Raw genomic sequence first — 16,266 nt, 5'->3', positions numbered from 1 at the left:
CTATCCTAATATAGACTGGGATAGTAATAGTGTAAAGGGCAGAGAGGGGGAAAAATTTCTGAAGTGTGTTCAGGAGAACTTTCTGGATCAGTATATTTCCAGCCCAACGAGGAAGGAGGCATTGCTGGATCTGGTTCTGGGGAATGAGCTATGTCAAGTGTCAGTAGGTGAACATTTAGGGAACAGTGTTCATAGTATCAAAAGGTTTTGATAAGCTATGGAAAAGGACCGGGAGCAATCTAGAGTAAAAATACTTAATTGGAGGAAGGCCAATTTCAGTGGGATGAGAACGGATCTGGCCTGGGTAAATTGGAATCAAAGATTAGCAGGCAAAAAGATTTACGAGAATGATTCTAGGGATGAGGGACTTCAGTTATGTGGATAGACTGGAGAAGCTGGGGTTGTTCTCCTCAGAGCAGAGAAGAGCGAGAGGAGATTTGATAGAGGTGTTCAAAATCATGAGGGGAGAAACTGTTCCCATTGGCAGAAGGGTCGAGAAACAGGAGAACACAGATTTAAGGTGATTGGCAAAAGAACCAAAGGCGACGTAATAGAAAACTTTTTTACGCAGCGAGTGGTTAGGATCTGGAATGCACTGCCTGAAAGGGTGGTGGAGGCAGGCTCATCCAACTCCCTTTTGAAAGCCTTGATTAAGTACCTGAAGGATAAAAATTTGCAGGGCTACAGGGGAAGGGCGGGGGAGTGGGACTAGCTGAAGTGCTCTTGCAGAGAGCCGGCGTGGGCTCGATGGGCTGAATGGCCTTCTTCCGTGATGTAACCAGTCTATGATTCTCTGATAACAAGTCTCACGCTATTTTAATCTGAGATATCCCCCATGATCCAGAATCATAGAATGTTATACCACAGAAAAAAGCCATTCGGCCCAATGAGTCTGCACCAGTGTTTTTCACCATATGAGCCAGAGTCTAAACCCACTGTCCTGCTAACTTTCCACAGCTTAAATATTCTTCCATCTTTTCTCTAGACTCCTCCAAAAATAGATTTCCCCCTTCCGCTATATTTGGACTAGTTGTGGTTGTAATCTTGTTTGCTTCTGCTGTTCCATTATTTGCCCAAAATAGCTGCTGCCCCAGAACCACATACCTCTGCTCCGTTTCCCACCTCCTTCCAGCCCTGCCGTCTATCTCTTTATCTTATGCCTCCCTCAACACCATCGTCACTTTCTATCTAATTCTGCCCAAATGATAGAATTTTGCAATATCCTGGCATAAATTCTCTACCATTTGGATAGCAGTCAAGATATCTACAGGGTTCAAACAAACTGAAACCTGTGAGGTTAATTCAGTTACAAATAGAAATTAGCAACAATCAATAATAACTTCAATAGAAAATCTTACCAACATAAAGCATTAGTGGAACACCATTAATGTGAATAATTAACAAATTCTGCATACAAAGGATATAATCTGACTTCATTGGGAATGTTCTGATAAAAAGGGCTTGGCTACGCCCAGCACTATGATTAATATAATGAACTGTGCAACAGCAAGACTGACAAGACCAGGATAGCAAGGATCCTGGGCTCAGAGTGAGAAGGCTGGATACTGTACAGAAGCAGAGTCCGGTTAGGTCAAGAAAAATTAGAAAAGGAAATTCTATTTGGAAAACTGGAAATTCTTGAGCCACAGCAAGTGGAAGGTCTCCCCTACTTTGCACAGCCAAGGGCATGAAGTAAGATGCTAGCGATATATACTGAATACCACACCAGGCTGGTCCCTGCTAACTACATAATTAATATCATAGGGATCAATCACAGGGGAGATTTATTGGTCATGTTTCACATGATGATTCAACTGAATTTATTTATTTAAAAGAATAGGAAGGGAGAAAGCAGGATAAATCAAGTTATACTTGTTAAGCGACACCAAACTAAGGCTTCAAATACTGGCTGAAAGCTATAACTAACCTACATTTCTTTCAATTTCAACTTTGTACATTAATTCAACTCCCATAGTCAGTCTCAGCAAGTCTAAACCAATACCCACAATGTCACAAGCACTTTGTTTTAGAAGTTTTTTTTCAAAAGAACATACTGAGGGAGACAGTTAGTTATTGTCTTTTTCTTCAGTTCAAATCAATTTACAATCTATTTGGACAAAAGTATCACAAACATCTCAATTACCTTCAGTCCAATAGCTTGATGAGCTGCCAGGGTAACAGCAATGGACCCATCCAAGGAAGTGATTTCACCAAGTCGTGCGTACATGGTGTTTGATAGGCCAAGACCACCTGCAGAGAATGCGCATCAATGGATTAACAACATCACTGCATCTTGATGCTAGAACTCAAATAAATCAAATGGTCAAAAGAACGATAGTATGAATTATGTATATATTATTTGGATACAAAATACTTGACATGCATGGTTAGACATTAACAGTAATTTTGACTTTCAATGTGTACAAACTCACCAAACTCTTCAGGAATCTGTTGTCCAAAGAGACCCAGCTCTTTGAGTCCTTTCATAGTTTCTGGTGGAATCTTTGCATCCAAATCAATATTCTTTGAATCAACTAATTAAAAAGTAAAAGTTAATTTAGACATACATCTGAATATCTGTCGACATATATGATAAACATGCATGTACCACTATTAATTAATCTTACCTCTAAATGAAAAGATAAGTAACAGATCAAGGGGTAGAGTTTCCACTCGGTTGCGCTGGTTTTATCGGCACAATTTGCCCAAAATCGGCATAACCTGTGCAAAAGATCACGGAATTTTAAGCGCAAGTTACTTTCAGTGCAAATTGAGTTTCCTCTATCTTTTGAGCTAGTTAAAAAAGAAATCGTGCTAGAAGCGGGCCCCGTCCACAAAACTAGCCACGCCCCCAGGATGAATTAATTGCCATTGGGAGTTTCTGCTAATTGTGCTCGTTTGTGGGCCTTTGAGAAGGCTCTAAAAATTAAGTTGGCTCTTTTGGGTGCAAGGACACTAATAAGCACATTTTAAAAGCTTCTGAATGCAATTTTGTTTTTAATTTACTAAGAAATTGACTACTGTACTCCAATATAACTAGCAAATGGTTCTGCGTGTTTTTTAAAAGTCATTTTCAGTCATTTAAAATCATGTTACTCACAGGATCGACACTGTGATTAGAAATGCTTATTTGTGATAAACCCATTTTCAGCTGTATTAATCAAACTGTACCAAGTTATCACTCTTAAATATATCAAGGATTATTTTTTAAAGCAAATGATGATGTTTTTAAAATAACGTTTTCAAACGCTGTCCAATTGCGCTGGTTTGTGGCAGATTTTGCATTCGCCGATATGAAAATGAGTTTGAGCAGAAACGCGAGGAAAAAAAAAACTTTTCAAAACTTGCACAAATTGCGCCCGGATCGCCGCTTGCGCCCAAAGCAGAAACTTTACCCCCATGTATCAAATCAGACCTGTACATCAATAATGCCATTTCCTTGACAGTATACAGATCAATCCACAATAGAGTGAGGAAGAAACACATTCAATGGAAAAGGACAAAAATTATAAGCTAGCAGAACAAAGAAGCCCGAGTACCAGATGTTATAATTCTGTAGGAATTAGCCCCAATTTCTCTTTTGTTTTACCATTTTTGCTGGCACGTGGGAGATAGGACTGCACCCCCTCATTGCTGACTGCAGCTAATCAGTATGTTCCAGCAGTCCTAACCTTCAATTCGTTGCTGTACTATTAGTTTTTAAGATATACCATTTTAACAAGTAATAAAGTTAGTCTTTACAAAGCTCATATCATCAGCATCCTAATGAGATTCCTTTCTGGAGAATGAGCACTATCTGGCAATACAGATCTCCATGACTATAGAATGGACCTGAAGGTCACTTAGAAAAACATTGGATTTATGCTGGGCAGTATGATTTTATTGCTGGAGGAGACACTGAAACTTATTGTTCCTGAAGTGTAACAGAATAAAACACACTGACATTTTTACAAACTAGAAAACTATTTTAAAAAAGGTACCAATAAGATAGTTACCTTCTTAAAATTAACCTAGTTTCCAATGCTGGGATCATTATTTTCATTGCAATACTAACTTTTCTTTCTATAATCATAAATATTTTAGTCACTCTTATTTTTCTCGTCTCACTACTTTATGCTCAACTATTTAAGTCACCTACGCTGCTGGAACAACTCCCATTTACAAAGAAAAACAGATAAATCATGTGTCTGCTGACAGTTTTTCTAGCTTAAAGCCATTCTGCCTCCATGCATACATATACAATAATAATGTATTGTTCTCATTTAAGTAAATTGAACTATTATATTGGGGTGATTTCAACAGGGACAGATCTGGTGACATAATATATACATATTCCTAGATAGAACATCACACTGGTTGTCAAAGTGATTATATTCTTTTGGCCAACCCCACGAGATTTACTCGTATTACTTACATTTTGGGATTTAAAATGTATCAGGCAAAGGAATGCTAACAGTGCCCCTCTGATTAAGGCAGATGATTACAGGATGGCAGTTCTGACACAATTCCTTTCTGGCACATCATAGAATGATACAGCACAGAAGGAGGCCATTCGGCCCATCATGAGCTATCCAATTACTCTCACTCTCCTGCTCTTTCCCCATAGCCATGCAAATTTTTCCTTTTGAGTATTTATCCTATTCGCTTTCAAAAGTTACTGTTAAATCTGCTTACACCGCCCGTTCAGGCATCGCATTCCAGATCATAACAATTGACTGCGTAAAACAGTGTTTCCTCATGTGGCCTCTGGTTCTTTGGCCAGAGCACAGAGACTGAGCATTACCTGGCAATGTTATGTACATTAAATAGTTTTCTCTCTACAGGATGGATTTGAAGGGCAGTTACCATTAGAATAAATGACAAAACTTAACCACTAGGAAGATTTACATAATCCACATTGGGTAAAAAGAAAACACACCATCCTCATTGAAAAACCTTTCCACAGGTGCAACGAGTTGACTAATCTCCTCCAACTCTTCCTTGCTGATCTCTGGGTAGGGAAAGACTTCTTTCTAGAAAATATATTAACATATTAAATTCTAATATTTGTTAAACTTGAAATTGCTTACAATAAACAAATTCTTTTATAACCCAAACTTAAACCAGCTATTTCTCATTCTCAGTGTCAGCCTTGGCTCAGTTGGTAGCACTCTCGCCTCGGAGTCAGATGGCTGGGGGTTCAAGGCCCATTCTAGAGGCTTGAGCACATAATCCAGGCTGACACTTCAGTGCAGTACTGTAATGTTCGCAACCTTGGTGTCGCATTTGACCCCGAGATGAGCTTCCGACCACATATCCACCATCATTAAGACTGCCTATTTCCATCTCCATAACATAGCCTGACTCTGCCTCTGCTGCCGAAATCCTCACCCATGCTTTCGTTATTCCTTGACTAAGATTATTATTTGAATGGCAATAGATTGGGAGAAGGGGAAGTGCAAAGAGACCTGGGTGTTCTTGTGCACCAGTCGCTGAAGGTAAGCATGCAGGTGCAGCAGGCGGTTAAGAAGGCAAATGGCATGTTGGCCTTCGTAGCAAGAGGGTTCGAGTACAGGAACAAGGATGTCTTGCTACAGTTGTACAGGGCCTTGGTGAGACCACACCTTGAGTATTGTGTGCAGTTTTGGTCACCTTACCTGAGGAAGGACGTTCTTGCCATGGAAGGAGTGCAGCGAAGATTCACCAGGCTGATACCTGGGATGGCAGGAATGACGTACGAGGAGAGATTGTGTCGATTGGGCTTATACTCACTGGAGTTTAGAAAATTGAGAGGGGATCTCATCGAAACCTATAAAATTCTGTCAGGACTGGACAGACTAGATGCAGGAAGGATGTTTCTGATGGCCGGGGAGTCCAGAACCAGGGGTCATAGTCTAAGGATAAGGGGTAAGCCATTTAGGACTGAAATGAGGAGGAATTTCTTCACCCAGAGAGTGGTGAACCTGTGGAATTCTCTGCCACAGAGGGCGGTGGAGGCCAGTTCATTAAATATATTCAAGAAAGAGTTGGATATATTTCTTAAGGCTAAAGGGATCAAGGGATATGGGGAGAAGGCAGGGACAGGGTACTGAATTTGGATGATCAGCCATGATCTCATTGAATGGCGGAGCAGGCTCAAAGGGCCGAATGGCCTACTCCTGCTCCTATCTTCTATGTTTCTATCCCTGGCCGGCCTCCCATCTTCCAACCTCCCTAAACTTAAGCTCATCCAAAACTCTGTCTCCCGTATCGTAACTCTCACCAAGTCCCGTTCTCCCATCACCCCTGTGCTCACTGACCTACATTGGCTCCCAGTTAGGCAACGCCTCAATTTAAAAATTCTTCTCATTGTTTTCAATTGCCTCCATGGCCTCGCCCCTCCCTATCTCTGTAACCCCCTCCAGCCCTACAACCCTCCGAGATGTCTGCGCTCCTCCAATTCTAGACTCTTGAGCATCCCCAAGTTTAATCGCTCCATTGGCAGCCATGCCCTTAGCTGCTGAGGCCCTAAGCTCTGGAATTCCCTCCCTAAATCTCTTCACCTCTCTACCTCCTTTAAGACACTCCTTAAAACCTACCTCTGACCCTCATCTGCCCTATTATCTCCTTATGTGGCTTGGTGTCAAGTTTTGATTGATTACGCTCCTGTGAAGCACCTTGGGATGTTTTACTACACTAAAGACACTATATAAATGCAAGTTGTTGTTGCTGTTGTACTGAGGGGAGGCCCCGTCTGCGCTATCCAGTGGATGTAAATGATTCCATAACACTATTGGAAGAACAGGTAAGCTCTCCTAGATATTTATCCCTCAACCAACATCACTAAAACAGATGATCTGGTCCTTATCTGGTCGCTATTTGTGGGACCTTGTGTGCAAATTGGCTGCCACATCTGTCCACATTACAACATTCAATGGTAGTAAAGCACTTTGGGAAGTCCTGAGGTCATCAAAGACACTATGGGCCAGAATTTGCTGTATCAGGGCAACTAACACCGTCTAGATTCTTCTAACTTCCCCACAACAGACATTACACTAATAGGCCTAATTTCCTGGTTTCTTTCCCCCACCCTTGGGTGGGGGAAAGAAACCAGGTTTCCAATCCAAAGAGATAATTCCTGAATCAAGAGAGTTTTGGAATACCATGACTAAGGGATCTGCAATTCCCTCACCTACTTCTTTTAAAAGCCTGGGATAGAAACCATCAGCTCCTGGAGATTTGACAATTTTCAGTCTCATTGGCCCGTATTATCCGATCCCTATGGGTGTGTACGAGCTGTGTACCCACCTGCAGGGACATCGGAAATGCTGGCGTCAGGCATGCAAAGCGCATGCGCTGACAGATCGGACGCCTGCCCTAGAGAAGGACTTCTGCGGGGGGGGGGGGGGGGGGGGGGGGGGGGGGAGTTCCGCTTTCTGCACAACCTCCGCCCGCTGAAAACCCTCAGAAATCTTACCTTTTTTTTTTAAAGTATTCTTAAATTATAAATGAGTGTAAGTTTATTTTTATCCCTGTTAAAAACTTCAATTATTTTTTTCAAAAAATGTAATTTGTTTAAAATATTTAATTTAATGTAATTTTTAACTCATTTTAAAAACGTGATGGTTTTTTAAAATGTATTTAATGTTTTAGTGTCTTTTTTGGGTGATCTCCATCAATATATTTGACAGGTCTATCTGTCAAAAGTATGAAGGGAGATTCCCTTCTCCTATTGGCTGGCCTGGCCCACGTGATCCCAGGGACGCTTGCGAACTGCCTGCGCCCCTGGGATACGTGGGCCCTGCGCATTTCGACTGTGGAGAGGCCCAGGAGCGGAAGTGTCCGGACCTCGGGAGCCCTCGGGTAAGTTCGTAGATTTTTTTCCTGATCGGAGGCATCCGCACGCAGGAAGCCTCCTATCGGAAATTACGGGCCATTATGTTCTCCATTACCATTATTTTCTTTATATTAAATCTAGTAAGTTCTTCCCCTTGATTTATTTTTATGTTTCCGCCTATCTCTTGTACTTTATCCTCTCCCTCTATTGTGAAGACCGATAAAGTAATTATTTAGCAAGTCCGCCATTTCCTTATTTTCAAATACAGTATCACCTGCATCTGTCTTTCAGGGTCCCACATTATCCTTAGTCACCCTCTTTCTCTTAATATACTTTTAAAACTTTTTACAGTTGACAGGTGTTCTTATCTCACTGTAATTCAGATTATTTTTGAACATCTTTGATCAACTGAAGTTTTAATCTTTCATAACAGGATGTGTAAAATAACTCGTACAAGAAAAAGCTCAACAGCTGACTCTGCCGCAAAGCATCTTTTGTAATCTCTGTGTTAGTATGTAGAATTTAACTTGTAATAACGTGCAAGTGTCTGACTGTGTGTCCAAGAACTCATTCTTGGCATAGAGACAATTTAATATTACAAACATACATAATCTAACAAATTAATTTACAATACTGCCTCCTCATGCTTCTACCCTGGTCCCAATATCCTCCCTTCTCTCCACTCCTCTCAAAGATGGTAACTCATGTTTTAACAGGCAGTGGCAGCTTCTTACTCTATGTATTTTTAAGAATTGAAAATGTACAGCTATGAGCTTCGCATAGAATATAGGCACATTGACCATGGTTTGATAGAAATTCCCCAGAAAACATTGCCAAGCGCTAAGGTTGCCCCACGCATGTTGGACTGGGCAGTATAGTTTTTCAACGGACTGTCCAAAAGCTTCTAACAAGTAAATCTGACATCAAATGTCTGACAGCCAATTAGCACATAACAGGGTCCCACAAGCTGAATTCAACGAGGAGTTCATCTGTTTTTGATTGGTGAATAAATATTGGCTAGGACACAAGGCCATCTCCCCTGCTCTACAAATAGTGTTATGTGATCTTTTATGTCTCTCTGACCAGGCGGGGCATTTAACGTCTCATCAGAAGCACTATCACTGCAGCACTGCCCTAAGCGTTAATCTAACTATGCGTTCAAGTTTTGTAACAAAGTCTGAATCCACAACCTTCTGACTCAGAGGTCAGAGTGCTGCTAAATGAGCCAAGTGACACCTGAAAAATGTAACTACCAACTGTTTGCTGTCAAACACAAATTCTTCACAAAATGTCTATACATCCACATCCAGAGCTTCATTTAGTCTGACCAGGCAGCAATGTGGAGTTAGCACAATAACAGGGTTGCAATGTAACAGCGTCATGAGGGTGAAATCCTCTTATTAATTTCCATCAACAAATAAAGCAGCAAAACTATCCGTGGCCGACCTCTCTTCAAAGTTTGAACCGGGTAAAACGTGACACATTGCTCTATATATTAAAAAAAAAGTTTGATGGACCCACCCCAGCAGCTGCAAGCCCGGCGCCTACCCCCGGGTACCTGGTTAATTTTGCCCAGCAACAAGTCCTTGGCGTAAGCCAGAGTCCGGCAGTGAGTCCTGAAACCGTGGCGGTGACAGCAAGCGGCGGCGGGAGTGAGCAGCAGCAGTCGCCGCCGGTCGGTGCCGGGATGCTTCGGCAAACGCTTCCCCGAGGCCGGCAGCAACCGGCGGACGGACAGACGGAGCAAGGCCGCTGCACTCATCCCCCCCCGAAGCGGCAAATTCCGAGCGGCAAAGCCTGGGCCCGCGCTGACCTTCCACACACCCCGCCCGCGGCTCACGTCACAAAGGCTGGAGTTACAGCCTGCCTCCGACAGGGGGCAGCCTGCCGTCACCTGCCAAACCCTTCGCCCAGCTGAGCGGCCATTTTAGACCGACCCTTCAGCCATCTCCCCTCAGCCTTGATGACCCACACGCGAAATACTTGCAAAAACTGCCACATACGGAATGGATTCCTTACAGAGGAGCCCACACTACAACCTGAAAGATCAAACCTTACTCGCAAATAGTGGAACCGGTCATGGTAGATGTTGCCACCTTCTCCATAGATGGAAGATTAAAGCATTCCCCCCCTATCATGTGAGTGTGGCGCTGCTACCCAGACCCTGGAGCACATTATTGAGCACTGCCCTCAGAGGAAATTCGCAGGCAGCCTACAACATGTCCACGCTGTTACACCGGAAGCTTAAGTTTTATTTAAAGTTTTATTAATTTACAAACAATTTGTTTGTACCCAATCAAAAGAATACACCGGAAGCTTTGGCCTCCATATCTGACTTAGATATTTTCCTATGTCTACGGCTATGTACACACCCGTAAGGACATCGGAAATACCGGTTTCAGGCATGCGAAGTGCATGCACTGAAAATTGTCATTTCCGATCTGTCAAGAATTCTCGACAGATCGGACGCCTGCCCTGGAGAAGGGCCAATGCGGGTGGATAGTTCCGCTTTCTGCAGAACCTCCGCCCACTGAAAACCCTTAAAAATCTTACGCCTGGTAAAAGCAGGCGTAAGGCCTGCTTTTACCAGCATGAGTTTTAAAAAGTTTTTTAAAAATTTTCACTCATATAAAAATACTTTTAAAAAAGGTAAGTTTATTTTTAGCCCTGTAAAAAACTTTATTTTTCTCAAAAAATTAAATTTGTTTAAAATATTTAATTTATTGGCCCAGAAATTCAGGCCGGGGGCTTCCCGCGGGTGCAAGCCCCCGACCTGCACTTACCTTGCGCGCCGGCCGTTGAGCTGTGGGCCCCCGTGGAATTCCGATCCTGGGCCTGCTCCAACTGCCGGCGCGCAGTGCTTGCATATCCCAGGGGCGCAGTTAGTTCGATGCGTCCCCTGGGACCACGTGGGCCATGGAGAGCCAATCGGAGCAGCGAAATGCCCATTCATAAGTTTGACAGGAAGACCTGTCAAAACTTATAAATACTACGGGCCCCAAAACATCACTAAATCTTCAAATAAATTTTAAAAAAACATCACTTTTTAAATAAACTATAAATTACATGAAATAACTATTTTAAACAATAATTTAAATTTTTGAAAAAAGTAATTTTATTTTCTAACAGGGCTAAAAATAAACTTAACTTGCTTTAAAGTATTTAAAAATAATAAACCTGTGGAAAAAATGTTTCAATTTTAATTAATTCACCACTTACCTTGTAAAAAGCAGGCTTTACGCTTGCTTTTTAAATGTGTAACTTCTGGAGACTTACCCTCCCGGGAAAACCTGCAAAAATAACGCAAGTTCGATGCGCATGCGCAGCCTCTCCTGCGCACGTGTTTGAACTCTGAACCCCTTCGTTCAGGGGAACGAAAATGCCAGTTTCCCGCGCATGCGCAGTGCATGCAGGAAACCGGCACTTCCATTGGGCTTACATAGAAACATAGAAGATAGGAGCAGGAGTAGGCCATTCGGCCCTTCGAGCCTGCTCCACCATTCAATGAGATCATGGCTGATCATTCAAATTCAGTACCCTGTCCCTGCCTTCTCCCCATATCCCTTGATCCCTTTAGCCTTAAGAAATATATCCAACTCTTTCTTGAATATATTTAATGAACTGGCCTCCACCGCCCTCTGTGGCAGAGAATTCCACAGGTTCACCACTCTTTGGGTGAAGAAATTCCTCCTCATTTCAGTCCTAAATGTCCTACCCCTTATCCTTAGACTATGACCCCTGGTTCTGGACTCCCCGACCATCGGGAACATCCTTCCAGCATCTAGTCTGTCCAGGCCTGACAGACTTTTATAGGTTTCGATGAGGTCCCCTCTCAATCTTCTAAACTCCAGTGAGTATAAGCCCAATCGACGCAATCTCTCCTCATACATCATTCCTGCCATCCCAGGTATCAGCCTGGTGAATCTTCGCTGCACTCCTTCCATGGCAAGTACGTCCTTCCTCAGATAAGGCAACCAAAACTGCACACAATACTCAAGGTGCGGTCTCACCAAAGCCCTGTATAACTGTAGCAAGACATTCTTGTTCCTGTACTTGAACCCTCTTGCTACGAAGGCCAACATACCATTTGCCTTAACAGCCTGCTGCACCTGCATGCTTACCTTCAGCGACTGGTGCACAAGAACACCCAGGTCTCTTTGCACTTCCCCTTCTCCCAATCTATTGCCATTCAAATAATAATCTGCCTTCCTGTTTTTGCCACCAAAGTGGATAACCTCAATTTATCTACACAAAATAGTGCATTTGCCATGTTTCTGCCCAATCACCTAACCTGTCCAAATCGTACTGGAGTTTCATGACATCCTCCTCACAGCATACCCTCCCACCCAGCTTTGTGTCGTCTGCAAATTTGGAGATATTACACCCAATTCCCTCATCCAGATCATTAATATATATTGTGAACAGCTGGGGTCCTAGGACCGATCCTTGCGGTACCCCACTAGTCACTGCCTGCCACTCGGAAAACGACCCGTTTATTCCAACTCTTTGCTTTCTGTCCGCCAACCAGTTCTCTATCCAAGTCAATACCTTGCCCCCAATCCCATGTGCCTTAATTTTGCACGCTAATCTCTTATGCGGGACCTTATCGAAAGCCTTCTGAAAGTCCAAATACACCACATCCACTGGTTCTCCCTTATCTATTTTACCAGTTACATCCTCAAAAAATTCCAGTAGATTAGTCAAGCATGATTTACCTTTTGTAAATCCATGTTGACTTTGTCTGATCCTGTCACTGCTTTCCAAGTGCTCTGCTATTACATCTTTTATAATGGACTCTAGCATTTTCCCCACTACCGATGTCAGGCTTACCGGTCTATAATTCCCCGCTTTTTCTCTGCCACCTTTTTTGAATAGTGGGGTAACATTAGCTACCCTCCAATCCATGAGTACTGTTCCAGAGTCTATTGAGTTCTGGAAGATGACCAGCAATGCATCTACTATTTCCAAGGCCACTTCCTTAAGTACCCTGGGATGTAGATTATCAGGCCCTGGGAATTTATCGGCCTTCAGTCCCATTAATTTTCCTAACACCATTTCCCTACAAATACTGATTTCTTTCAGTTCCACCCTTTCATCAGACCCTATGTTCCCCGGCATTTCTGGGAGGTTATTTGTGTCCTCCTTTGTGAAGACAGAACCAAAATATGTATTTAGTTGGTCTGCCATTTCTTTGTTCCCCATTATAAATTCCCCCGATTCTGACTGCAAGGGACCTACGCTTGACTTCACCAATCTTTTTCTCTTCACATATCTATAAAAGCTTTTGCAGTCAGTTTTTATGTTCCCTGCAAGCTTACTCTCATATTCTATTTTCCCTTTCTTAATTAATCCCTTTGTCCTCCTTTGTTGAATCCTGAACTGCTCCCAATCCTCAGGATTATTGCCAATTCTGGCCAATTTGTATGTCCTCTCCTTCGATCTTATGCTATCCCTAATTTCCCTTGTTAGCCACAGTTGAGTCACCTTTTTTGTTTTATTTTTATGCCAAACTGGGATGAACAACTTCTGTAGTTCATCCATTCGGTCTTTGAATGTTTTCCATTCCCTATCCACCGTCAACCCATTGAGTGCCATTCCCCAATCAATCCTACCCAACTCACTCCTCAGACCATCGTAGTTTCCTTTATTTAAATTGAGGATCCTAGTTTCTGAGTCAACTACTTCATTCTCCATCTTAATGAAGAATTCGATCATATTATGATCGCTCCGACCCAAGGGACCTCGTACAACAAGATTGCTAATGAATCCTTTCTCGTTACATAATACCCAGTCTAAGATGGCCTGATCGCTGGTTGGTTCCTCGACATATTGGTCCAGGAAACCATCCCGTAAGCACTCCAGGAATTCCTCCTCCACAGTATTGTTACTAATTTGTGCGTACTCACCCGTGGCGACCCGAAGTTCTGGGCTAATATAATTTTAACTCATTTTTAAAACGTGATGGTTTTTTAAAAATATATTTAATATTTTAGTGTCTTTTTTCCAGTGATCTCCATTCATACTTTTGACAGGTCTATCTGTCAAAAGTATGAGGGGGGGATTCCCTTCTTTCATTGGCTTGCCTGACCCACGTGATCCCAGGGACACTTGCGAATTGCCTGCGCCCCTGGGCCCTGCGCATTTCGACTGTGGAGAGGCCCAGGATCGGAAGTGTCCAAAACTTGGGAGCCCTCAGGTAAGGGCGTAGATTTTTTCCCAATAGGAGGCAAACGCATGCAGGAAGCCTCCTATCGGAAATTATGGGCTAATGACATTTGATTTGCTTTGCTACTACCATACAAAAGAAGATGACCTTCCAACAGGTGGCTGTGTGTCCTTAAAGAAAACCCAATAAGGGGACACTGGTTGCCCCACTCAGCCAGTGGCTCAGTGGGTAGCACCCTCGCCTCTGAGTCAGGAGGTTGTGGGTTCATAGTCCCACCCCAGAGACTTGAGCACAAAAATCTAGGCTGACACTCCAGAGCAGTAGAAGGAGTGCTGCACTGTCGGAGGTGCCATCGTTCGGATGAGACGTTAAACTCAGGTCCCGTCTGCTCTCTCAGGTGGACGTAAAAAATGCCTTGGCACTATTTCGAAGAAGAGCAGGGGAGTTATCCCCGGTGTCCCAGCCAATATTTATCCCTCAATCAACATAACAAAAACAGATTCTTTGGTCATTATCACATTGCTGTTTGTGGGAGTTTGCTGTGCGCAAATTGGCTGTCGCGTTTCCTAATTACAACAGTGACTACACTTCAAAAAGTACTTCATTGGCTGTACAGCACTTTGAGATGTCCGGTGGTCGTGAAAGGCACTATATAGTCTTTCAGTGTCATCAAAAGATAACACCTTTCACCAACTCAGGACATCCCAATTACAGATAATGAAGTACTTTTGAAATGTAGTCACCGTTGCAACATAGGAAACGCGGCAGCCAATTTGTGCGCAGCAAGTTCGCACAAACAGCAATGTGATTGATGTGCCTCAATAATTCCGAGACTCGAAGTTAGCAGAACAAAAACAAGGCTTTTATTAACTTAGAAAGTAACACGTAAGAGAGAGAGATGTCTTCCTTCTGGAGACTGAGGCCAGACTGAAGCTAGCTTACAAACGGGGCCAGGTATGGGCGGAGCCCTACACACAGCACATTCCAGTACACAATACAATGAGGTCTGGGGGAAAGGAAATGACACTGAAACCGATCTCAGTCACAGGCAGTGGTGAATGGAATATTTCATCACATTCACCCCTTCGATAGATTTAGTCTGTTCGGGGGTTTGATAGTCCTCTGCGACCAACGTGGCTGTTGCGGTGCCGCGGGTGTCGGCTGGGTGTCCCCGGTAGCCTCCTGGGTCTCTGCCGGGGGTGCCGCCAGGGTTGTTGGAGGGGTAGTTGGTGGGGGTGCCGTTGGTCGGTGTTCTTCCGGGGGTGATGAAAGAGTAGTGGGTAGGTAAGAGTTGCTGTGATCGTCGTTGCTGCTATTGCCGTGGTTGTTGTCGATGCCGGCTGGGGCGACGTCTTTTATGGACACGGTGTCCTCCCTTCCGTCGGTGTGCCGGACATATGCGTATTGGGGGTTGGCGTGGAGTAGGTGTACTGGCTCCACGAGAGGGTCCGTCTTGTGGCCCCTCACATGCCTTCGCACGAGTACCGGACCTGGGGTGGAGAGCCATGACGGCATGGATACGCCTGAGGTGGATTTCTGGGGAAAGACAAACATTCGTTCATGAGGCGTGGTATTAGTGGCCGTACACAATAGCGACCGTATCGAATGGAGCACATCCGAGAGGACTTCCTGCCAGCGGGAGATAGGGAGGCCCTTGGTCCTTAGAGCTAGAGTGACTGCTTTCCATACTGTCCCGTTCTCTCGCTCCACTTGGCCGTTACCCCGGGGGTTGTAGCTGGTGGTACGGCTCGTGGCGATCCCCTTGGACAGCATGTACTGGCGAAGCTCTTCACTCATGAAGGACGCCCCCCTATCCGTATGGATGTAGCTCGGCATACCGAACAGGCAGAACAGGCTGTTGAGGCATTTAATGACCGTGGCGCTGGTCATGTCTGGGCGGGGGAAGGCGAATGGGAACCGGGAGTATTCGTCCACAATGTTCAGGAAGTAAACATTGCGGTCGACGGACGGGAGGGGGCCCTTGAAATCTAAGCTGAGCCGCTCAAAGGGCCGTGTAGCTTTGATTAAGTGGGCTCTATCTGGGCGGTAGAACCGAGGCTTGCACTCAGCGCAAGTGCGGCAGTTCCTGGTCAGGGACCGAACTTCCTCAATCGAGTAGGGTAAGTTACGGGACTTTATGAAGTGGAACAGCCGCGTGACCCCTGGGTGGCAGAGGTCGTTGTGGAGGGTCTGTAGCCGATCCCCGGTGGCGCTGGCACACATCCCTCGTGAGAGGGCGTCAGGGGATTCGTTAAGGGCCCCTGGCCAGTAAATGATGTCGTACTCGAAGGTGGAGAGCTCGATC

The 16,266-nt window shown here is 44.1% G+C and overlaps 1 protein-coding gene across 3 annotated transcripts in view; it reads right to left on the bottom strand.

The window, feature by feature from the left end:
• Nucleotides 1–9,632, bottom strand: part of acad9 (acyl-CoA dehydrogenase family, member 9) — a 72,345-nt gene extending 62,713 nt beyond the window's left edge. For 2 of the 3 annotated variants that reach the window (XR_015080045.1, XM_086001723.1), the window contains exons 1-4: nucleotides 9,354–9,632; nucleotides 4,919–5,012; nucleotides 2,433–2,534; nucleotides 2,144–2,250 (exon numbers count right to left, since the gene is read on the bottom strand). Coding sequence is in view for 2 of the 3 variants with exons in the window: in XM_086001723.1 (XP_085857849.1) it covers nucleotides 2,144–2,250; nucleotides 2,433–2,534; nucleotides 4,919–5,012; nucleotides 9,354–9,557 (507 nt within the window). In the remaining variant the exon portion in view is untranslated. The other variant, XM_086001724.1, reaches the window with a different exon arrangement.
• Between the last annotated feature and the right edge of the window lie 6,634 nt (nucleotides 9,633–16,266).

This window comes from Somniosus microcephalus, chromosome 11 (genome assembly GCF_052327205.1).
Source record: "Somniosus microcephalus isolate GS21.2 chromosome 11, FLI_Smic_1.0, whole genome shotgun sequence".
Classification (NCBI taxonomy): Eukaryota; Metazoa; Chordata; class Chondrichthyes; order Squaliformes; family Somniosidae; genus Somniosus; species Somniosus microcephalus.
The sequence above is the reverse complement of the archived record's forward strand: the minus strand, read 5'-3'. Positions and strand labels throughout refer to the sequence as shown.